General features: G+C 38.6%; 3 protein-coding genes across 8 annotated transcripts in view; 1 reads left to right on the top strand and 2 right to left on the bottom strand.

Moving 5' to 3' along the window:
- Positions 1 to 147: 147 nt before the first annotated feature.
- tmem125b (transmembrane protein 125b) lies at positions 148 to 23830 on the top strand (the record flags this gene model as incomplete). 2 transcript variants are annotated; one of them, NM_001114458.3, is given in 6 exon segments in its annotated part: positions 148 to 391; positions 544 to 647; positions 3987 to 5476; positions 5517 to 6065; positions 6476 to 6751; positions 23445 to 23830. In NM_001114458.3, a coding segment is annotated over 1 exon segment (654 nt). In that variant the 5' UTR covers positions 148 to 391; positions 544 to 647; positions 3987 to 4017.
- On the bottom strand, positions 7772 to 14221 carry LOC144180877 (uncharacterized). The gene is given in 5 exon segments (NM_001443977.1): positions 7772 to 7845; positions 8161 to 9285; positions 9325 to 11818; positions 13605 to 13765; positions 14103 to 14221. Coding segments are annotated over 2 exon segments (552 nt in total). The 5' UTR covers positions 13756 to 13765; positions 14103 to 14221; the 3' UTR covers positions 7772 to 7845; positions 8161 to 9285; positions 9325 to 11417.
- acap2a (ArfGAP with coiled-coil, ankyrin repeat and PH domains 2a) overlaps positions 14884 to 25339 on the bottom strand; it is a 43639-nt gene continuing 33183 nt past the window's right edge. For all 5 annotated transcript variants that reach the window (XM_087240386.1, XM_087240387.1, XM_087240388.1 and 2 more), the window contains 4 exons: positions 22074 to 22285; positions 19683 to 19792; positions 18206 to 18316; positions 14884 to 18093 (listed from right to left, as the gene is read on the bottom strand). In XM_087240386.1, the coding sequence (XP_087096512.1) occupies positions 17943 to 18093; positions 18206 to 18316; positions 19683 to 19792; positions 22074 to 22285 (584 nt within the window). In that variant the 3' untranslated portion in view covers positions 14884 to 17942. The remainder of the gene's footprint in view (positions 18094 to 18205; positions 18317 to 19682; positions 19793 to 22073; positions 22286 to 25339) is intronic.

Genomic DNA, 25339 nt, shown 5'->3' with positions numbered 1-25339 from the left:
TCAAGCGGAGTAAACTTATGTCATGTGAATGACACCATCTTTTACATTCACAAAACCCTCCATTATGCTGCGAGCGTGACATCAGAGATTCACTGGGTGGGATGTTCCTCTGCGAGCCCCTCCACTCGGGCCTATTGTCTGTCCCACAAAGCCTTGAAAGACATCCCTGCATCTCAGTCGGCCCGCTCGCTCTCCGCATGCGTATGTGATTTGCTAGCGTTTGTGTGTGTTCTCCATGCTCCCTAACGTGTCACATTGATGAAGACAATGAGAAAGGTCTTATTGTCCGACTGGAATGTGGCAGAAGAAGACAACGGGACGAGCATGTCATCGCTTGGCACCAGTGTCAGGTCTGCTTACAGCATGACACACCGTGAAAGGAGGGAGACAGGTAAACAATCACACACACACACAAAAAAAAAAGAAGAGAGATGTGACACTGCAGTCCTGCGCTACAGCCAAAGAGAGTGTGTTTTAGACTGCTGTGTGTGAGTGTTTGGCAGAATTAAGCTATTATTATATTCTTTATATTATATTCCACAGGACTGGATGTCTGCTGATACATGATGACGATGATGATGATGATGCTTGTGGAAATTTCGAAACCTTAATCTGTATTGATGATTGGAAACATGCACCGATGAAAGGTAAGGATCTCTGTTAGAAATACCTTGATGGTTTATAATTTTTAATAAACAGTAAACTTCCGTGTTTCAAAGCTGTTTTTTTCTATTTACGATTATGACTATTGCATTGTGGGACTTTGTTTTGTGCTCTGTTGACTTTTGATGTTGACAGTTCAACTCTGCAGTTTAACAAAGTGGCTGTTTTTGACATTTTAGTAGGTTGAAACAAAATATTGTATAAGAAAAAAAATGTATAAAGAATTTAAAAAGTGTGTCAAATAGCAGAAAAATACTTTTTTTTTTTTTTGGCAGTTTGTTGCCAGGTTGTTTTACCTTAATAAACAACACCAATCCAGACAATATATCACTTCAAACTATTAAAAATGTCAACAAAGGTCCCTTTTTCAAACTTTTCAACAATAACGGTTGTTGGAGAAAAAAATCAATGTACCATAATGCAATTCAAAAGCATAAATAAATTTTAAAAAAGGCAAATGTGAATCACAAAATATGGAAAATTGCATTTACACATTTTTTAAATGATGTTTATGATGAAAGCAGCTTTTTTTAAAATTACATTTTATTATTCACATCACATCAAAAAAAATAACTAAAATTTTCAAGTGTATTAACTAAAGTAGTGTAGGCATTTTGTAAGGAAAATTAAGAGAAATAATAATGAAAAAACATCTTAAGATTTAAGTTATTATAAAAAACGTTCGATTAAATGTTCAGAATAAACTCATTAAATACGAGAATAAAGTTGTTGTGTTTAAAAACAAACTGTAAAATTAAATATTGAAAATAAAGTCTGGGTTTTAAAAAAACAACTTCTTACATTTCAAGAAAAAAAAATTATTAAATGTTATGAATAAACTTTAAAATTTTTATTAAATTTCAAGAAAAAAAAACTCTCATTTGCCATGATGACAGTACATAATATTTTGCTAGATATTTTGCAGGATACTAGAACTCAGCTTAAAGTGCCATTTAAAGGCTTAGGTTAATTAGGTTAGTTAGGCCTTTTTTGCCCTTAAAATGTATATTTAAATAAACATAAATATGTATAAATAAATATATATATACATACAGTTGAAGTCAGAATTATTCTTATAGAATTTTTTTTTTTTTAATATTTCCTAAATGATGTTTAACTGAGCAAGGAAATTTTCACTGTATGTCTGATAATATTTTTTCTTCTAGAGAAAATCGTATTTGTTTTATTTCGGCTAGAAATAAAAAATTTTAAAAACATTTTAAGGTCAATATTATTAGCCCCTTTAAGCTATATTTTTTCGATAGTCTACAGAACAAACCATCGTTATACAATACCTTGCCTAATTACCCTAACCTGCCTAGTTAACCTAATTAACCTACTTAAGCCTTTAAATGTCACTTTAAGCTGTTTAAAAGTGTCTTGAAAAATATCTAGTCAAATATTATTTACTGTCATCATGGCACAGATAAAATAAATCAGTTATTGGAGATGAGTTATTAAAACGATTATGTGTAGAAATGTGTTGAAAAAAAATCTTCTTTCCGTTAAACAGAAATTGGGGAAAAAATAAACAGGGACGCTAATAATTCTGACTTCAACTGTACAAATGTATAAACTGCTCCAGTTTCCCCCAAAAGTCCAAAAACATGTGGTACAGGTGAATTGGGTAGGCTAAATTGTCCGTAGTGTATATGTGTGAAGGAGTGTGTATGGATGTTTCCCAGTGATGTGTTGAAGCTGGAAGGGCATCTCCTGCGTAAAAACATATGCTGGATAATTTGGTGGTTCATTAAGCTGTGGCGACCCCTGATTAATAAAAGCACTAAGCCGAAAATAAAATAAATGAATGAATATATATAAACAATGTAATCAAAATCATGATCTACATTAATGACAAATTTCAATAGGATTTAACTTTGAATATGTAATTGTGTAAATATGTATGGCAATCTGGTTTAAGGAAACTGATTATCTAGTTTTAATATCTTGTTCTAATCATTTAATAATTTTAGCTTGCACAAAGTGAATAAGTACAGATACAGTTTATGTATTCTCGTATTAAAAGTCAATGGCGACAGCAAGAAGCTTGACTTAAACCTAATCAAACAATTGATTTGCGTTAATTAATTATTAATCACTTTCCGACTAATCGTATGCGTAAATTGTTTCTATACACCCAAAAAAAAAAAAAAAAATTTCTGCTTATTCCTGCAAAGTATTTACAATAAGCTGAAACAACCCAACTTTTTTGTTGGGACAACTTATGCTGAGTTCAGACTGCATGATTTTCAAAGTCGTCGTGTCACAGATGTTTTCACACTGCATGACTATCTGGGCTAGCGTTTCGTCGATGCTTTGTTTACACTGCAAGATGGATTAGCGACAGGGACATTCACATTGCATGACTTTGCTATAGGAAGAATCGCCGACAACTTCGTCCAAACTACGTCTCACAACCAAAAACACGTAGTATATGTTTTGTTATTAACTACATAATAAGAAAGAAGCCTTTAACAGGGTAGAAAATGTACACATTTTATATGTTTTATATGTTAATGCTTTTAACTTCTCCCCCAGCCACCCTCTGGCCTGCAGGCAAACACGCACAAGTGAATGCTGCTCTCTTATTGGCTGTAGGCGATCGCCGATGTTATTTTCAGTCAAAACTCATTTCATGATTTGAATCGCCGACAACTCCAGATATTTAGCATGCCAAATATCTCACAGGCATCGGCGACTCATAGGCGATTCTCTCAGATCGTGTCTTTGATAGTTCATACTGTGTGATTGTCACTCACGTGCACGAGCACCAATTTGCCTGTGATTTCAGGCATTTGTCTGCGATTTCTCAAAACCTGTCGGCGAGCCAAAATCGGGGCTAAAATTACGCAGTCTGAACTCGGCATTAATTGTTTTATGTTAAAACCACTTAATCGTTAAAAGTTAACTTAATCGATTTATGTTGGGACAACATGAAGGAATTTGTGGAACACTGCAATTTTTACAGTGCATATATGTATACTGTATAAACACTGTTAAAACGCTGGGTTCCACACAATGCCTTCAAACTTCGCAATATTGTGCTTCGTCTGTTTGCTGGATGGTTTGGCTTATTGCTTATAATGCAGACCTTTTTCACTATTCCAGAACAAAATGTGTAAAACAGAGTACTAATGCACTCAAAAAATTATGTTTAAACTAATAAATTAAAATAAACTTAGACAACTTAATTGTTTTATGTTCAGTCCACTTAAATTTGTAAAAACTAATAAGTTAACTTAATTCCTTCATGTTGTCCCAACACAAATCGATTGTGTGGAATCCAGCATTTTTACAGAGTGGGCTTAACAATTGTTTGACAGTGAGACCTCCGCCTGTCAGTCGACCCATGAGATGGAGCTTCTCCCGCTGGGTGTACTGAGTCGCGGACGTCCCCTTCACCTGCAGGCGGACTCCCTGTGGCTCCAGCACCCTGTCGTTGAGGAGCAGGTGGAGCTGTGGTGGTTCAACAAGCCGCACGTCTCTCTCCTGTGCTACTGCTTCTCCGTGGCCATGATTCTGAGTCTGGGTTCGGCCGGTGTGGGTCTCCTCTCCACCGCTTCAACCGCTGTGGGACCCTCAGTGCTGTGGCGTTTGGCTGTGGGCTCCACCCTGTGCCTGCTGGCGCTGGTGGTCCTGATGAAGCAGCTGCTCAGCTCGGCCGTGCAGGACATGGGCTGCATTCGCAACCGCAGACGCATCGAACAGCTGCGCAGCGGGGGAACCGTGGACCCCTTACTTCTGCTCTTCACTGGTTTGGCACTGGTGGTCTGCGGGATAACACTGCTCAGTCTCTCTCAGACAGACATGCTGCTTTCTGGCGGGACCCTCCTGGCCTGTGGGGGTGCTGTGGTGCTCGGTGTGACAGCTTATGGAGGGATTGTTTATGTGCAGGGAAGAAGAAACACGAGGAGGCGACGGCGGCGGAGGGTGCGAGTGTATACAGTAACGGCGCAAAGGAATACACCATGGAGAGATTCAACTTATAGTCAGTCGAATTTGTTGTGAGCAGAGGTGGGCCAAAATCTACACTCAAGTAAAAGTACAAGTACTTGAGGTAATTTTTAAGCAACTAAAAGCAACACTCTTAAAAGTTCCTTGAGAAAAGGTTATTGCACAGTGAATTCGAAATTTGCATCTGTAATTTTCGCACGTTAAAAAATAAATTCAACCTCACGTTGTGTAAGTTGTGTTGGAACACTGCCTGCGAAACTCAAAAAAACTCAAGTAAAAGTACTTGATTAAGAGTAAAAAGTATCCGATGGAAAAATTACTCAAGTAAATAGTTATTAGTTACTTTTAATCTTTAAATATATATATCTCACAAGAGTAGCAGAGCGATATGGCTGTATATCGGCACTGGTGGGAGGCGATCCTTTGTTCCCCATAGTGATGGGTCGTTCATGAACGATTTGTTCATTTTGAATGAATCTTAAATATGACTCGGGAACTACGAGTCCTCTCAGGGAGTGATTCGATCATCCGCGCGTACGCGCATTTATGCAGGTGGTATCGTTAATTTCAAGTCTTCATCACATTGGCAGAAGCCAATCAAACGGATCCGCTCCCCTCTAGAGTCTTCTATCGGTCTGAGTCACTCGTTCATCACGGGCCAATCATACGCGTGTAGAGCCGGAAAAAGAATTGATCCGCTCATCTCTCGAGTCCTCTATCAGGTCTGAGTCTTTCGTTCATCACAGGCCAATCATACGCGTGTAGAGCCAGAAAAAGAATTGAACCGTTCATCTCTCGAGTCCTCGGGTTTGAGTCATTCTGTCACGTAAACAACGAACGATCATGGCTCCTATCAGCTTAGACTGTGCATTGATTAGGATGTGACTGTCAGTGTAATGTGAATGAACCACTGACATTAGAAGACATGAAGAGGTGAGCTGAGCAAAGAGACAACAATACCTTTATAGACAAAAGAGCAGGTAAACACTGAATTATTATTTTCTCCTTCTTATATTCTGTTTATGACTTATTTGTCCTGTAATCAACCTTTTAGGCTAGTTTAAGATGTGTTTGGAAGCAATTCATAACATTTTGACAATGTTTTTGCAAATTGAACTAAATGAACGAAATGACTCGAAAAAAGATTCGTTCATCTTGATGAACGAGACTCAAAGATCCGAGTCAGTAAAATGATCCGAACTTCCCATCACTAGTTCCCCAGCAGTGCCGATATACAGGCATATTGCACTGCTACGAGAGTGATATTACATTTATACAACAGTTCGATGGCATAACTGCATTTATAAAAAAGAAAATCAAACACGGAGAGTAGGGCTGCATGAGTAATCATATTATTATTATCATGATAACGATATTTGTGGCCCACAATCATACATTAAAAATTGTCGCAATTTTACAGTATAAAGACCAACCCGTTATTTTAATGGGCGGACCCTGCTGAAAAACCCAGCTTAAACCAGCCTAGGCTGGTTGGCTGGTTTTAGCTGGTCGACCAGGCTGGTTTTAGAGGGGTTTTGGCCATTCCCAGGCTGGTTTCCAGCCATTTCCAGCCTGGTCTTAGCTGGTCAGGCTGGGAGATGACCAGCTAAAACCAGCTTGACCAGCCTAGCCAGGCTGGTAGCCCAGCCAAAACCAGCTATGTCCAGCTTAAACCAGGCTGGTCAAGCTGGTTTTAGCTGGATTTAGCTGGGCATTGTCCAGCCTGACCAGCTAAGACCAGGCTGGAAATGGCTGGAAACCAGCCTGGAAATGGCCAAAACCCCTCTAAAACCAGCCTGGCTGACCAGCTAAAACCAGCCAACCAGCCTAGGCTGGTTTAAGCTGGATTTTTCAGCAGGGGGAGTTTACAGATTGCAAGTGTGTGTGTGTGTGTTTTTTTAAAGGAATGCAATGTTGATCAGGTAGCCTTTGCTCCTGTTTAGTCCAAACATCCCAAGGTAACACAAAAAGCTCATTAACCACTTTAAAAACCATCATAAAGGGGCTGTCATCAGTGGGTAGTGAGTTCATCACATATGAACTCGTGTGACTCATGTTGTAGATAAAGTTTAGCGCATTAATTTATAATAAAGTAATGCATAACACATTTAGGTACTGTTATTGTAAAGTGTTACCCATAAAATAAACATCCAGGAGCAAATGCAGTGTTTGCATCCAAATCTGATCCAACATTTGACAACTCTATAAAAGCATTAGCGACATTAATAAGGTTTGCAAAGCCAACACGAATCCAAGAACCATCCAAGGAAGGTATGACATATATTATTATTACATCTGGAATACTCGCTTCACTGAAAACGTTCACATGTACTTACATCCACATTCACTTGTATCTGCTTGTCTGTCAGGCTGCTATTTGTCTATTTGGCGCCGTGTTGTGAATGAATAATACGAAGGTTAGTATCATTCAACCGGTTTCACTTCTGTATATGTTTTTTGCTAGTTTGGCGCCATCTTGTGAAATTCCCAGGCTTTATGCTTCAGCTTCACTCAGATGATTTCGGTCAGCTTTGCTTTTAAAGAATTAATAAACTATTAAATTGTAAAGAATTAATAAACTATTATGGCTCAGAACAATGTTTTGTGATTAATTTTGTATATTTTGTAGAAAGTAGCCTTGTAATTAGCAGGATAAAGAACATTCAGCCCTTTAGGATAAAGAACATTCAGCCCTTCAGTCTTATACAATAAGGCTTATTATGCTACAACAACCTAACTTCATAGTCCCTCTATTAATCAGGGGTCGCCACAGGGAATGAACCGCCAACTTATGTTTTATGCAGCAGATGCCCTTTCAGCTGCAACCCAGCACTGGGAAACACCCACACACTCTTGCATTCACACAAGAAAATACACTACCGCCAATTTAGCTTGTTCAATTCACCTATAGCACATGTCTTTGGACTGTTGGGGAGAGTGGAGCACCCGGAGGAAACCCACACCAACACAGGGAGAACATAAACAGTTTTGTGATCAGTAGTAAATCTCTAAAGGCAAGATGATGCTCTCATATAAATACTCCAAAACACTCACATAGAAGAAACTAAGGAAATCACCAAAGTCTTGCATTAAACGGAGAAGTTTTAACGGCTTTCATTGATTCAGGGTGACTAATAATCACACAACTACAGAATCATAAGACAGAAGGTTTTATTTCAAACACATTTGGAAGTAAAAAAAATGTATATATATTGTCACCTTATTGACCTTATTCTAAAATGCGGAAGTGCGCCTGTTTTCGCGATTGTCTTAGAACTTCCGTTTCAGTCGCCTATGAGAGAAATGACAAGGAATAATAAAAGGGCAAAAAACGGTCAAACTACTTGCTCTACAAACAATTGTTTGCATGACTATACAGACCAAGTAGAATAATAAAACAAGGAAATATCAGTTTGCAACATCAAACAGCGAAACGAGCAGTTTTTAATGTCTAAAAATGAATAAAAGTGAATGAGACCGGAAGTCTTGTGCCAAAAAGATTCAACTGGCAGCGCCCGCTCCTCTGCAGAGAATAAGGTCAACATTTTTGTCAAAATTGAGTTATTCACATATTCAACTGACAGCTTATTTACATTATAGGATGTTTTTTTATAAGTTGTTTACATTTTAAGACGTTTTATTTAAAAAAACAAATGTCACACACATACTGTTTGCTATGGAAGGCGATGGACAGGCGCAGTAGGTAGTGCTGTCACCTCACAGCAAGAAGGTCTCTGATTCGAGCCTTGGCTGGGTCAGTTGGAATTTCTGTGTGGAGTTTGCATGTTCTCCCTGTGTTCGCGTGGGTTTCCTCCGCCCACATAGCAAAATATCTCTGGTCCAGCTCTGGCCCACACAACCAGCTGTTGCTTGGCCCACATGCCGCAGTGAATTACGGTACATGACTGGACCAAGTCTGGCTTCCAGACAAAGGCCAAACATGGAGCATATCTGGGCCAAATCTCAGCCAATTTAATAACCCATAACTGGGCCTGAACTGGGCCAAATATGTTGGTGTGTCACGACTGCATTGAAATTGATGAACCCATTAAGCATTGCCTTTTAGCTGCGCGTGTGCTTTTTCTCGAATCGACCTGATTGGTAGATTTTTTTCCTTTATTCAAAAATAATAAAACTGTATTTTAAATGTGGGTCAAAATAGGCCAAACTTACATGGCCCACATATCCGTTATTAGCATCTGGGCCAAATATTTGATATTTGGCCCAAGGATTGTGCCGCCTTAAAGACAGTGTCACCTCTGCCAAACCCGGGTTATGTTTGGCCTACATGCTGTTTGCCAGAGCCGGATTTCCCCCACAGTCCAAAGACATGCTGTACAGGTGAATTGGGTAGGCTAAATTGTCCGTAGTGTATGAGTGTGAATGAGTGTGTAAGGATGTTTCCCAGAAATGGGTTGCAGCTGGAAGGTCTGGTGGTATTACTGCTGCTTTGTATACCCTACTAAAAAAATAAGCTAAAACCAGCCTAGGCTGGTTGGCTGGTTTTAGTTGGTCGACCAGGCTAATTTTAGAGGGGTTTTGGCCATTTCCAGGCTGGTTTCCAGTCATTTCCAGCCTGGTCTTAGCTGGTCAGGCTGGGAGGTGACCAGGTAAAACCAGCTTAACCAGCCTAGCCAGGCTGGAAATCCAGCCAAAACCAGCTATGTCCAGCTTAAACCAGGCTGGTCAAGCTGGTTTTAGCTGGTCATTTTCCAGCCTGACCAGCTAAGACCAGGCCGGAAATGGCTGAAGACTAGGCTGGTTTAAGCTGGATTTTTCAGCAGGGTAATTAGTACTTCTTGCGTGTATTGCATCTTATCGTTGAATCACCAAATGCCTCCTCAATTGTAAGTTGCGTCTGCTAAATCAGTGGTCCTTTTTATCACCAGAGACCAGTCAACGCTTGACAATTTTACCACGAACCAAGGGGGTGGGGGGCTGATTATTTGTAGATTGCTTGGCTACCATCAACCGTTTTCTCAGAGGATGATACAAGTTGTATTTATGGAGAAAACTCAGCATTGCAGTGTTTGGGTGCTCGGTGTTTATCTGAGATAATTCGGTCAGAATTCTGTCACGTGACTCACGGTGCGCTCGCAGCATTCATTTAACTGTGTGCGACTGGAAGTTGCAAGCCACATATCTCCATTGGAAATAATGAACTTGCGCGAACACTAAAAAAGACGCGCTATGTGAACAGGCCCTAAGACCGGCATCATTTGCGATCTCCAGCAGTTGATCTTCTTGCACAGACATGCTGGATTCGCCTGATTTGTTAAAAAATAGGTTGCGTATTAATTCTTTAGCAATTCGCACGTCCTTCATTGGGCCTTTACCATTAGCAAAGAAACTTTCCAAAGACTTCGGTTTCTTACTCATTTTGCTGCTTGTGGGTCAAATTTGGCCACTTAAGTGACTGAGATGTTAATACGGTAATTTTTCAAACTAAACGATTTTTCAAAATAAAAGCTCGTTTAGACTCGGATAATGAATAAAATGAAAATAATTAATGATTTCTTGTGCGGTCTGGTATCAATTCATACACGGACCGGTACCGGTTCACGGCCTGGTGGTTGAGGACCACTGTGCTAAATGACCAAATGTAAATGTGAAAATTACACACGGTGCCTTTAGTTAACATTATGCCACACATGATGTTGCCTGAACTTGTAATTCCCAAAAATTCTTTAAACAGACTGCTGAAATGCACAGATATATCTGTATACATAGCTACCTTTTGACATGTATTATTTAATGAACAGAGTCTGAAAAATATAATTTACTCTAAACAGAAATTTGTAAGAATTTAAATGATTACCTGTGTTATTATTATTATTATTATTATTTATCAGATGAGTGTGTCCATGGTAAATAAATTCATTATGTCATAGTGATTACAATCTCTACACTGTAAAACCCAAAAATTTAAGGTAACTCAAACCATTTGAGAAAACCAAATGCAACCAACCATTTAAGTTCAAAAAGTGATCCTAATGAGTACTGTAAACTTAATTCAATTGAAAAAATAAAGCAATTTGAGCACAGTAAAACCTAATAAACGAAGAGAAATCAAACCAACTGAGTACTATAAAACCCAATAAGTTAAGGCAACTTAAATAGTTTGAGAAAACCGATTGCAACAAACCATTTGAGTTAAAAAAACGAATCTATACGAGTACTGTGAACTTAATCCATATAAGCTGAAGTAATGAAGTATTTAATAACTCATTACCTTCAACCCTGAGTTCAAAGCTCTTTTCAAATGTATAGAATTAACTTTCAGTAAATTTTGAGTTTACGACACTCATTTCATCTGATAAAGTTGACTGTTGAGTTTTACAGTGAAATAAATAAAGAAAACTCAAACCAAGTGAGTACTATAAAGTCTAATTAGTTAAGACAACTCAAACGGTTTGAGGAAATCGATTGCAACAAACTATTTAAGTTCAAAAACTAATGCTAATGAGTACTGTGAACTTAATCCATTTGAGTAAACAAAGCGATTTGAGCCCAGTAAAACCCAATAAATAAAGAGAACTCAAACCAACTGAGTACTGTTAACCTTAATAAGTTAGAGGCAACTTAAACCGTTTGAGGAAACCGATTGCTAAAAGCCATTTGAGTTAAACTAATGAGTACTGTGAACTACTCGATTTAAGCTGAAGTAATGAAGTATTTAATTATCTCATTACTTTCCAAACTCTTCTTAAATGAGTAGAATTAACTTTCAGTACATTTTAAGTTAACTACACGCATTTCCTCTGATAAAGTTGACTGTTGGGTTTTACAGTGTATGTGGGTCAGTTTATATCATCGACCAGTTCATCATCACTGTCCACCTCTTCTTCATCCTGTAAGTTCTCCTCTTCCTCTGCTTCCTTTCTAACACTCGCTGGGATGTAGTTGTCCTCGATGAAGCCGTCATCATCATCTTCTTCCTCCTCATCGCCTGAACTTTCTCCAGTGTGGATCATTCTGCCCCTCATGCCTCGCACTGGCATTTCCCCTTCCAGAGCTCCGTTCTGGCTCTCGGTTTCTTCCTCAGGTAACAAAGCGTGGTTGTTTCTGGCCAGACACCATCGGAAGAAGCGGTATCTGACGGCCAGGGCTATGAGGAGACCGGTGGAAAACACTGCCGTCAAAGCACCGAGAACAGCGGGCCAGGCGGAATGGTTTTCAACGATTTCCAATGATCCTGTGACTGACAAAACAGGTTACCATATATCAGTCATCAGTAAAAAAAAAACAACAACAAAGAAATACAATGCTTTTTCTTTAAGGTTGCTGTTTGTGTCTACAGTAGGGGAGGCTATTGTATAAGAGGCAGCATGGTGGCGCAGTGGGTAGCAAAATCGCCTCATAGCACGAAGGTTACTGGTTCGAGCCCCGGCTGGGTCAGTTGGCATTTCTGTGAGGAGTTTGCATGTTCTCCCCGTGTTCACATGGGTTTCCTCCAAATGCTCCGGTTTCCCCCACAGTCCAAAGACATGCAGTAGTACAGGTGAATTAAATAAGCTAAATTGGCCGTAGTGTATGAGTGTGTGTGTGAATGTGTGTGTGGATGTGTGTGTGGATGTTTCCCAGAGATGGATTGCGGCTGGAAGGGCATCCGCTGCGTAAAAACTTGAAGGAAAAGTTGGCGGTTCATTCCACTGTGGCGACCCCGAATTAATTCCAGCTAATTGGTACGAATTCGTACGAGTTCAGTCGTACGAAAATGTACGATTTTAAAAAGGAGGCGTGGCACCCAACCCCACCCCTAACCTCAACCATCATTGGGTGATGAGCAAATCATACTAAATTGTTCGAATTAGTTCATTCGAATTTATACGAATTAGCCACTAAATGAAAAAGTTATGAATTGCCGTGAGATAGCGTTGGTTTTATGCGTCCCCCGTTCTTGAGTATTAGAACTGAACTTTAGCATTTGATGATGACATTAAACGAGAACAGGAGGACACAGGAGAAGAAGCCATACACTGTGACCAATTTAGCTTATCCAATTTACCTATAGTGCATGACTTTGGACTGTGGGGTAAACCAGAACACCCGGAGGAAACAGAAATGTTAACTGACCCAGCCGGGACTCGAACCAGTGACCCTTCTTGCTGTGAGGCAACAGTGCTAACCACTAAGTCACCATGTTGCCCAGTGAATAACTAATATCTCAAATAAATACATGTATATGCCTATAATAATAATAATAATAATAATAATAATAATAAATTGCAAATTCTACGGGCCCCCAAAACACTGAAAAAGAATTAGTATTAACATTATCACAAATTATTAGTTTGATACAACAATAACTGTCATTTGATATGTGTAACTAAAGAATATATATATTAATGCATTTGAGAGCTAAATGAACAAATTAACATATAACATTGTATCCGAAGTTTTTTTTTAATGAAATTGCCATGACAAAATATATGAAACACTGTACAAAATAATCTGTTAATGGTTGCTTGTAGCTCACAATTCATGGATGTTTTTTTAATTTTTTAATTTAGGTTTTTAAATAGCGTTATGGGACCTTGACTGCTCTGACAACAACTTTAGATGCAATAGTCACTTTAATTGACATTTTAGTTATATTGTCTGGGTCATGTAAATTACAGTAGGCTACAGTAGTGACAAACAATGAGCTGCCAGTACCTTTAAAGTTACAGATTTATTTCTCCATATTACTATTTCCTATCAACAAGTCACTTTGTTAATGTGTCCAGTTTTACTTCAACATAAAAAATTCTTTTAGCAGAGATCAAAGTCCCACCAATTTGCAAGTGTAAATAAAAGAACACCCATGAAGCGTTTTACACAGACTTTAAACCAACTCTTTGCGTTTTTTTATGTATAATTTATCGAATTACCCGTTAATTCAGGATGATTTAGATGATTATCATTGCAGTTTTTCGTTAACAACTTACTGACAATTATTACTCGATCTTTACGCAAACGGATGAATAACAAGTCAACGCACTAACCATTTCCTCGCGTTTCCGGTGTGTCCTTCCGCTGGGCACCTGAAGAGCTTGGCAGTGGATATTCGGATGAAAATGTCAGACATTTGTGTGCTGACATTACCACAAACACACATGTACCCAGAAGCATATTAACCCCGTGTTTGTTCCTCATGATGGTCTGTCTATAAGAGAGATATTTTCGTGATCATTCTTGTTTTTTTCCATCTCTCAGATTAGTTTCTCATGATAAACAGCATAGCAGAAACATAGTGTAAATATTTAACCAACGACGTGAGTGTACTTATTATCTGTCATCTTAAGGTAAATAATACATAAAAGCATTCAATTTAGATTCAATATTTGCGTTATTAATACATTATTTTAAAGTCAATGGCATTCAAAACAATGCAAGTGTAACAACGATCCACGATTGTTTAAACAGAGGATAGCATACAGACAAAACCCCATTAAAATAATGGTCTTGAACAATATATTGGTATATGATGTTTTTATACGTACCCGTCGCTTGGTACAATCCAAATTTTCTGTGTTATTGCTTATTTTTGTCTCATGTTGAAGAAGTGTTGAATGCATCACAATGGAAGCATCTTGAGCAAAGGTTAAAGAGGTGTATCTGTGCAGCTGGGTTAATAGGTAATTTTTATTACCTATTCACTGTTTCTAGTGGCTGTGTCTTTGCAGCTGTCAGCTGATTCACACTTGACATTTAAATACTGGTTTACAGTCTTTAAATGGTTTTGTTTCACTTTGCGCAATGTCTTCTCTGAAGAAAAAGACACTTAAAATATTGCTAAAATAAGATTGAAAGACTTGACTGCGAAGCGAAACGTAGATAAATTTTAGCTGATATTTACAGTTATGCTGATCTATATGCCAAAATACAACTAAAATAAACATTTTCAGATGGATAGAAAATTATGTTTCACATTGTTGATTGGCTGTAATCAGTGGTTGAATTGTGAAAACAATGTTACACTAATTTTCTTTTCGGCTTAGTTCACATTGGAATGAACCGCCAACTTATCCAGCATATGTTTTACGCAGTGCATCCAGCCATAACCCAACTCAGGGAAACATCCATACACACTCGTTCACGACAATTTAGCCTACCCAATTCACCTGTACCGTATGTCTTTCAAATTGTAGGGAAAACCGGAGCACCCAGAGGAAACCCACGCGAACGCAGGGAGAACATGCAAACTCCACACAGAAACACTCAATTCAACCAGTTCATTTCTGACATCAGTGTAGCGTTCAGAAGAATGCAAAGACAGACTCGTACGCTTGAAGACTTCTTTTATTAATGTCGAGTCTCGCGTAACTTGAACAACTTTCTCGAAGACTTGCGGTCATTTAGACCTGTCCCTCATGAGTGTGCAGACTCGCTCTTAAATAGAACACTCGTCTTTTAATGCCCCAACAAAAGAGAACATACACACACACTCAAATGACACCTGGGGTCTGTTCTTCATACGAGGACTACTTCGTTAGCATGATTATATTTTTGACGATTTTATCTTGATATAAGACTGTTGGATTCTTGGAAGTTCTTCTTGAATTTGCTGTCATAGCAGCAGGTCTGGAAACTTAAACCTGCTTGGGAGTGAGCCAATATGTGGGTGCTTTATCAGAAGACACAATGTCATAAGACATTAATATTAGTTTAGATTTAGGTCGCCACTGCCTAAGGATAACAGTATTTTGATGCCCAAAGACGACATGAAATGATATTTTGTTAATTTTAGGTTGTGCTGGAAAAGGACCAAAATCCACGTTGAGCCAACATCTTAAACCAATGTTATACTGACGTCAAATACTGATATTTATTCATCAGGTATGGCAACCATCTGATAGACGTCATAGTGGTAACGTTCACTCAACATTAAGCTGTAACATCATTAGATGTTTTGTTTTTAGGTTGCATTTGAAAGTTACCAAAATGCAACGTCTATCCGGCCTTGGACATTGACATTGGCCTGATGTTGGGTTCTGATGTCAACCCGATTTTCATTTCCAAACATAATGCAATGTCCCATGACAGTGGAGTACAATGTCAATCTGACACCTGTTGACGTCCTGCGCCTTCTGAGTTGATTCAGTACAGGACATCAATGTCCCTTTATTTCAAAGCATTTCAATTGACGGACATGTTTGAAACGTTGCCAATTTATTAAAAATAAAAAAGCTGAAATATCGAATGTACAGAAGTATTGATAGCCTTTGCCATGAAGCTTTAAATTGAGCTCAGGTACATTCTGTTTCCACTGATCATTCTTGAGATGTTTCAGCAGCTTAATTGGAGTTCACCTGTAGTCAATTCAGTTGATTGGACATGATTTTAAAAGGCATACAACTGTCTATATAAGGTCCCAGGGTTGACAGTGCATGTCAAAGCACAAACCAAGCATGAAGACAAAGGAATTGTCTGATGACCTCAGAGACAGGATTGTCTCGAGGCACAAGGCTGTGAAAGGTTACAGAAACATTTCTGCTGCTCTGAAAGTTCCAATGAGCACAGCGGCCTCCATCATCCGTAAGTGGAAGATGTTTGGAACCACCAGGACTCTTTCTAGAGCTGGCCGGCCATCTAAGCTGAGGGATCGGGGGTGAAGGGCCTTAGTCAGGGAGGTGATCAATAACCTGATGGTCACTTTGTCTGAGCTCCAGCGTTCTTCTGTGGAGAGAGGAGAACCTTGAAGAAGGACAACAATCTGTGCAACAATCCAAAAATCAGGCCTGTATGGTAGAGTGACCAGACTGAAGCCACTCCTCGCCTGGAATATGCCAAAAGGCATATGAAGGACTCTCAGACCATAAGAAACTAAATTCTCTGGTCTGATGAGACTAAAATTTAACTCTTTGGCATGAATGCCAGGCGTTACGTTTAAAGAAAACCAGGTACCGCTCATCACCAGGCTAATACCATCCATACAGTGAAGCATGGTGGTGGCAGCATCATGCTGTGGGGATGTTTTTCAGCAGCAGGAACTGGAAGACTAGTCAGAATAGAGGGAAAGATGAATGCAGCAATGTACAGAGACATGCTGAAAGAAAACCTGCTTCAGAGTGCTCTTGACCTCGGACTAGGGCGATGGTTCATCTTCCAGCAGGACAATGACCGAAAGCACACCACCAAAATATCAATGGAGAAGCTTCACAACAACTCGGTGAATGTCCTTGAGTGGCCCAGCCAGAGCCCAGACCTAAATCGTATTGAACATATCAATAGGACACTGTACACTGTCACTTCCCATTCAACCTTATAGAGCTTGAGTACTGCAAAGAGCAATCGGCAAAAACTCCCAAACACAGGTGTGCCAAGCTTGTGGGATCATATACAAAAAGACTTGAGGCTGTAATTGCTGCCAAAGGTGCATCAAGAAGGTATTGAGCAAAGGGTGTCAATACTTATGTACATGTGATTTTTCAGCTTTTTTGTTTTCAATAAATTTGCTACAATTTCAAAAACTCTTTTTTCACATTGTCATTATGGGGTATTGTATGTAGAATTCTGAGGAAATAAATTTATTTAATACATTTTGGAATAAGGCTGTAACATAAAAAAATGGGGAAAAGCGCTATGAATACTTTCCAGATGCACTGTACAAAAAATTGCTAAATACTCGTAGAAAAGTGTGCAGAGTAGACTGTATTGAGTTCCATTTTAAAATGTTTTTTCAATGACATCTTTTATGTAATTTTGCTCATTAACTATATGATATCATTACACTAAAATCTTTGCCGCCAACGAATCACCCCATTGTTGATAATAGTTTCTAGGATCGATATATCTGCCCTTCCCAATGAACGCAAGCACACATACTGCAGCAATCTCATTTAACTTAAATAAGATTCGCTTGATTTAATCAAACTTTTTTGAGGGAATTTTGTCAGTGATTAGTTATCATAATAAACAATCTGGCACCATCTCAAATGAAGAACGAACCCCAGGACATAAAACATTCTTTAGACTAGCTACAACAGAGACAGCAACCATATTGGCTTAACTGGAACAAGCAAGCACCTTTAGAAGTTTTGAAGTTCTGTGCTGTTCGTGTGTTTTCTTAAATAGAACAGACCAAGAGATGGTTGAGAAACAAGCACCAGTGCAGTCTTTAACATGACTCTTTTTACAAAATGACTACAAAATTAGGAAACTTAAAAAACTTGTCAGTGTTTGGAGTTTTGTAGTAAGAGATAAGAATATGTGCTGTCTGGTGGCTACTGGCTGGCAGGTGATGTCACACACGTGGCCTCAGAAACTATAAATATGGCTTGGATGTTTGAAAGACATCTAAAAGATGTTTGTCCAGTCTACAATGTACGATGCTTTCCAGTCTAGGACTCCTGTAAGTGCAAACTTATAAACTCTTGAATGCATTTTTTATACTGTTGCTCGGTGTGACTCTGAGAGAGAGAGTATTGACCAGCCTGGCCAAACGCTCCTTCGGATCCTCTCATTTCCTCATTCATCTTTGCCAAACGTAACCTGAAATCCAAAAGGAGAGAAAAATGATATTAAAGATATGATTGAGCACACAATTAATTCAATGAACAGAGAGTTTAAGGAAGCAGGATGCAATTAATGGTGTGTGACGTACAGAGTGACGATGTCTGCGTTTGCAGCCTCCACTGCAATGGACAGCGGGCTTCTGCTATCAGTGTCCACGGTGTTCTGCTTGGCTCCTCGTTTTAGGAACAAACACACCTGACTGACACCACATGGACACAGGAAGAAACTGTCAGTTATTTTTCAAATAAAAACATAGCATAGATATGATTTACCATGTATACAAGTTGGGTTAATGGAGCAAGTCATTGGATAAACATTGGTTTGTTCTGTAGCCGATTGAAAAACAAGAGGGCTAATAATATTGACCTTTTTTTTTTTTTGAGGCCAAATTAAAAAAATATTTTGTCTAGAAGAAAAAATATAGGAAATACTGTAAAAATTCCATTGCTCAGTTAATGCAAATTTCTAATTAGCCAATCACATGGCAGCAACTCAATGCATTTAGGCATGTAGACATGGTCAACGTGATCTTTTGCAGTTCAAACCGAGCATCAGAATGAAGAAAGGTGATTTAAGTGACTTTGAACTTGGCATGGTTCTTGGTGCCAAACGCGCTGGTCTACACTTTATATCTTTAAGTATCCAGTGAGTGGCAGTTCTGTGGATCCAAATGCCTTGTTGATGCCAGAGGTCAGAGCAGAAGGGCCAGACTGGTTCCAGCTGATAGATAACAGTAACTCAAATAACCACTTGATATAACCGAGGTCTGCAGAAGAGCATCTCTGAACGCACAACACATCAAACCTTGAGGCGGATGAGCTACAGCAGCAGAAGACCACACCAGGTGCTACTCCTGTCAGCTAAGAGCAGGAAACTGATGCTACAATTCACACAGGCTCACCAATATTGGACAATAGAAGACTGGAGAAATGTTGCGGTATATATGTGGTATAGGTGAATTGGATAGGCTAAATTGTCAAATGCCAAATGAACCAGCTGGGGCTCGACCTTGCTGTGAGGCGACTGTGCTACCCACTGCGCCATCGTGCAGCAGCCTATTTTAATCATATTACAAGTGAATGAGAAAGGCACTGAAATATCAGAATAACAGAGCTAAAATATAATTGATATTTGCCTTTCAGAGATTAAACCACCTCCTTTCTTAAACGACCTTAGGTAGGAGCCTTACGCCCCATTCACACAGGGCTTCAGCGTCAACGCTTGACTGAAGGCGTGTCTGAAGTTGGGGCTGACGTGATCATCATAGAAGCGTCAGCCAATGAAATTCAGTCAGCAATAGGCCACTGTCTAACTGGTGTATTTGCATACAGCGATCTGATTGGTTGGCGCTTCCATCGGTGCTTGAAAAGTTAAGCTAGTCCCAACTTTTTGCAGCGAGCAATGCCTCTGAATTGGCACCGACGGATCCACAATGCAGTTCGGCAACGCTTGACGTCAGCCATTCAGAGTGAATGGGAAGCATTGACGCTGACGCCCTGTGTGAATGGGGCGTTACTTCTTTATAATACAATGCAATTAGGATGTATCTTTCATGCTGTACCTACCCGGTATGGCCCAGAATGGTGGCATGATGCAGTGGTCCTCTGCCACGAATGTCCTGCTGGTCCACACAGGCAGCATTTTGAAGCAGGAATTCGCAGCTGATCAGAGAACCCTGGAAAAAACAAATAATTAACGGTAACATCTTGTTAGAAAGTAATTCCGTCATTCTGAGTTCATTACAGTCCAAAAAAGCGATGATAATAGTTAAACATGGAAGTTTGTTCATCTTTTAGGTTGCTTAAAGGATAATTTGCTCATTTGTTTTTTCAGGCTTCTCCTTTGTTATTTTGAGCTTCCCTCTAGCATTTGTCCATTTCTGAAATGATGTCTGAAACACTTTAATAATCACGCACACATTATTATCATCAGCTTAAGTTCGTTATTTCAAATATACAGTTGAAGTCAGAATTATTAGCCCCCTTTTGATTTTTTTTCTTTTTTAAATATTTCCCAAATTATGTTTGACAGAGCAAGGAAATTTTCAGTTTGTCTGATAATATTTTTTTCTTCTAGAAAAAGTCTTATTTCGGCTAGACTAAAAGCAGTTTTGAATTTTTTAAAAACTATTTTTGGGACAAAATTATTAGCCCCTTAAGCTTATTTTTTTTCGATAATCTACAGAACAAACCATCATTATAGAATAACTTGCCTAATTACCCTAACCTGCCTAGTTCACCTTATTAACCTAGTTAAGCCTTTAAATGTCACTTTAAGCTGTATAGAAGTGTCTTGAAAAATATCAAGTAAAATATTATTTACTGTCATCATGGCAAAGATAAAATTTTGAAAAAATATATAAACCAAATAGTAACTTTTTTAATTGCAATGGAGTATATATATACACAGATTTGTAATTTTCAGTCAGCCAGGGGTGCGTTTTCCAAACTCGCGGCTGAACATTCATAGTATGATTCATCATTTAGGAAAAATATCTATGTAGCGACGAGTGTTTTCCAAAATCGTTGTTGCTTTACTGCAGATCCGCCATTTGACCACGCAAGTTATAACGTAAAACTTCCATAACGATGCTCTGAACGGGGTGGGGTGACAACTTCTTTAGAGAAAAACCACATAATTTCTTTGTCCAAATTATCTTTTTTTTAAATGCACATGTATTAAAAAAAAATACAATGTTAGTTCTGGTAAAAACATGCACTCGCTTTCCATGTTATTAAATAAAGGTAAATGGGCCATACCTTATAGGGCCTGTGCACTGCAAAAAATACTTTTCTTACTTAGATTTTTTGTCTTGTTTCTAGTCCAAATATCTACAAGTTCTTAAATCAAAAAGCATTTTCTAGACAAGCAAAACATATGGTCTTGTTTTAAGAAATAATATTCCGAAATGAAGCGAGTTTTTCCTCAAATCAAGCTAAATAATCTGCCAATGGGGTAAGCAAAATAATCTTGTTTTTCGATTTGTGATAAGATTATTTTGCTTACCCCATTGGCAGATTATTTAGCTTGATTTGAGGAAAAACTCGCTTCATTTCGGCATATTACTTCTTAAAACAAGACCATATGTTTTGCTTGTCTAGAAAATGCTTCTTGATTTAAGAACTTTTAGATATTTAGACTAGAAACAAGACAAAAAAATCTAAATAAGAAAAGCATTTTTTGCGGTTTACAAATATTATTGAGAACATGCCATATTCTATTCTATTCTATTCTATTCTATTCTATTCTATTCTATTCTATTCTATTCTATTTTGTTATTATTATTATTATTATAAAGTAGTATGTTATATACAGTTGAAACCAGAAGTTTACATACACTGTATGTTAAAAAGGGACATAACCATTTTTAAAAAAGTCAGATGTTAATGTGACTCAACGTTTTCTCTTTTAGGTAAGTTAGGATAATTAAATAAGTTTCTGTTATGCTTAATAGCAGAATAATGCGAGAGATATTTTTTGAGAAATTGTTATAATTTTTCTTGAAAGTCAAGTTTACATGTAATAAGATTATTATGCCGTGTGAACGGGCCTAAAATCGTCATATGTATTACCATTCATCAAGTGCGACATAGTGGCTCAGTGGTTAGCACTGTCACCTCACAGTAAAAAGGTCGCTGGTTTGAGTCCCGGCTGGGCCAGTTGGCGTTTCTGTGTGGAGCTAGCATGTTTTCCCCGTGTTGGCGTTGGTTTTCTCCGAGTGCTCCGGTTTCCCTTTACAGTCCAAACACATGCACTATAGGAGAATTGAATGAACTAAACTCTCCATAGTGTATGAGTGTGTATGGGTGTTGCCTAGTACTGGGTTGCAGCTGGAAGGACATCCGCTATGTAAAAACATATGCTGGATAAGTTGGTGGTTCATTCCGCTGTGACGACCCCTGATAAATAAAGGGACTAAGCTGAAGGAAAATGAATGAATGAATGAAAGTGCTGACCCCTTGTACTGCTTGTATTAGCGGGGTGCGACTGCTGTCTTCTAGATTGACCCAGTTGATGTCAGCTCCGTGTGCCAGAGCCTGTGCCATGTCTTTAAGGCTGCATGCACACGACGCCCAGTAAAGAAGAGAGTCGGCGGAGAAATTAGTCAGCTTGGAGAACACAGGAGAACGCTCGGCCTGATTTGCTGCCGCCTCTGACTCTGGAAGATCTGAAAAGCAACAGAATATTCATCAAATTGAGTATATTTGTGTTATTTCTTAGATTTGATTTGACATTTTTTCAACTGCTAAAGAGAAACACCCACCTGCTGCACTTATATTCATGAGTGTACATGTGTCTATTGCCTCATTACAAACATACATGATAAATTTCACAATAGACACGTTAAACTAACAAAATATACATTTAAACACTCTTATGCCTCTTTAAGGTGGCTTTGAATAAATTTTGCATTTTGCATTCTGATGCGCTACGAACAATTGAGACTAGATCTGTGGTCACGCATGTCTAAAGCATAGACTGTAAAATATATGGACGTAGTATCCATGACGTCACTGATAGGTTTCTGAACACTGTAAAAGAAGACACAAGTAGGCACGGCCAACCGTCGCCATTTTGTTTACGCATCATCGCACACAACGCACCACTTCTCCCACCCGTTCATCACTTATCCAACTGCAAACGTCCCCGCAGGACAAGTAGAAGCCCAAACTTCTCGTCAAGAAGATGGTGTCAATTGCATTCAGAGACCAGTTGATCAAATCCATAATTCCTTTTTCGTTTGGACAGCAGGGCACGGAGAGCCTCAGAGAGAGAATGAGACGAAGACAAGAGGAGCCAGCAGTGAGAGATATGGGACGGAGAGGGAAGAAGTGTGACCGCCTTCGCCGAGAGCCAAAGAAGTTCGATTATGACCTTAATCTGATTAAATTAATCAAAGATCGCTGTTTACATGGTAGACTCTTAATCAGGGTATCATCTTAATCACATTAAATCTAATTATTGGTGTCCATGTAAACGTAGTCACTGTTGTAATCTCACTAAGAAATGTTTTGGCCAGTCAAACATGGATTGTTTTCTTCCAATTGGCTTGTTTTTCACCAGGATTTTAAACATTACGGTATGTTGTTTTCAAGTACTGAACTTTTCTTTTTCAACTGTTTACCTATGTACAGTCTTTTGTTCTAAGTATTCAGACTTTTGTTATATGGCATCTATAAAACAAATCATGGAATGGATTTGTCTGAAAAAATAAAGAAGAAACCAGAATGCCCTGAGGGTGAGTAAATTATGAGCAAATAGTCCCTTTTGGGTGAACTAACCCTTTAAATAAACACTGAACTGACTCACATTTACATTGCCGCCTTCCCTGCTGAAAAATCCAGCTTAAACCAGCCTAGGCTGGTTGGCTGGTTTTAGCTGGTTGACCAGCCTGGTTTTAGAGGGGTTTTGGCCACTTCCAGGCTGGTTTCCAGCCATTTCCAGCCTGGTCTTAGCTGGTCTGGCTGGAAAATTACCAGCCAAATCCAGCTAAAAACAGCTTGACCGACCTGGTTTAAGCTTGATATAGCTGGTTTTGGCTGGACTCCCAGCTTGGCTAGGCTGGTCAAGCTGGTTTTAGCTGGTCATCTCCCAGCCTGACCAGCTAAGACCAGGCTGGAAATGGCTGGAAACCCCTCTAAAACCAGCCTGGTCGACCAGCTAAAACCAGCCAACCAGCCTAGGCTGGTTTAAGCTGGATTTTTCAGCAGGGTTAGAAGCCTTATTCTGAAATGTGGAAGTGCGCTCGTTTTTTGTGATTGTTTTAAAACTTCCGATCTGTAGAAAACGATCAAACTACTTGCTCTACAAACAAGTGTGCTCATGACATAAAAAAGTAGAAGGATATAATACGATTGCAACATCAAGCAGCATGACAAGCTGTTTTCAATGTCTACAAATCAACAAAGTAAATGAGATGGGATGTCTTAAGCCAAAACTATTAAAATGGCTGCTCCTGCTGGTACTTGAAGAATAATGTCAATAGCAGTGGTGTAAAGTACTTAAGTAAATGGACTTTGTTACTATACTTAAGTATTTTTTTATTTTTGGCTACTTTGTACTTTTACTGTGTATTAAAAAATTATGCAACTTTTACTCTCTACTTGACTACATTTTTGATTGAATATATGTACTCTTTACACTACATTTGAACTGACGCTTATTGTTGCTCGTTACATTGTGATTGTGCCCGACAAGTCGGCATCTTCCATCTACCACGGCTAATTTGTTGGGCGGACGAGGCGATATTGCCATCTGCAGGCTGCTGAAGGTACTGTATGCTATTTATGAGCTAAATCACGAGAACGTGAATTAGCAGCTTGCCTAAATCCAGGTGTTTACTTAGTGACATGGCTGCAGCAAATGATGAAGCCGAAGTCGGCACATCAAGCACTGCCAGCACTGATGACCATCCATGCTCTTATCTGAAAGAAATGTTTTCATTTGCCGATATGGTTCTTACAGGATGCAGTGTCTACTTTGTTTGCCACGAACCACGAAAATAAGTGCTTTTAAGAATTTATCGTCAAGTAAGAATATAAAGTAAGTTTAATGTTAGTTTGATGTGAATTTAATACAGTTACTGATAGGTAGGCCCACATGGAATCTGCGCGTGCAGAATTCTGCAGATTTTCCGCAGAATTCCGCAGATTTCTGCAGATTTTTAGCCCATCATTAATTCTGTTTATTTACTTGTGTAAATGTGTGTAAATCTATTTTTTATTCAGTTTTTTAAATTAATTTCAGTAATATTATTGACTAATATGAAAATGTACATCTGATTTATGCAAAATGCAGTTTGTCCAGTAATATTTTCTGTCTTTTAGTATATATCATATGAGAGACTTGTTTTGTTTACCAAATAATGTGAATCTAACTGGATTTGCAATTTAAACATTAAATAAAAGTTAAAAAGAAATTAGTTTTTATTTCACATACTATGGTTTTAGTTATGATACTCCCAAAATTATTCAGCAGAAATCCGCACATTTTTATCAAAATTCTCCGCAGGAATAGCAAAAAACTTCCGCAGATTCCGTCTGGCCCTGGCACAAACCACTCTGACATGACTATTTGTGATGTATTTTTCATTGAATTTATATGTAGTTTACTAAGTTGAAAAATAACACTGCTCTTCTGTTTAAATTTTAAAGAAAACATCCTTATCAATTGAAAAACTACTCCAAATAAAAGTATTACCCCCTTTGAGACTGAGAGGTGA

The sequence above is a fragment of the Danio rerio genome, chromosome 2, assembly GCF_052040795.2.
Source record: "Danio rerio strain M-AB ecotype USA chromosome 2, GRCz13ab, whole genome shotgun sequence".
NCBI lineage: Eukaryota > Metazoa > Chordata > Actinopteri > Cypriniformes > Danionidae > Danio > Danio rerio.
The sequence above is the reverse complement of the archived record's forward strand: the minus strand, read 5'-3'. Positions and strand labels throughout refer to the sequence as shown.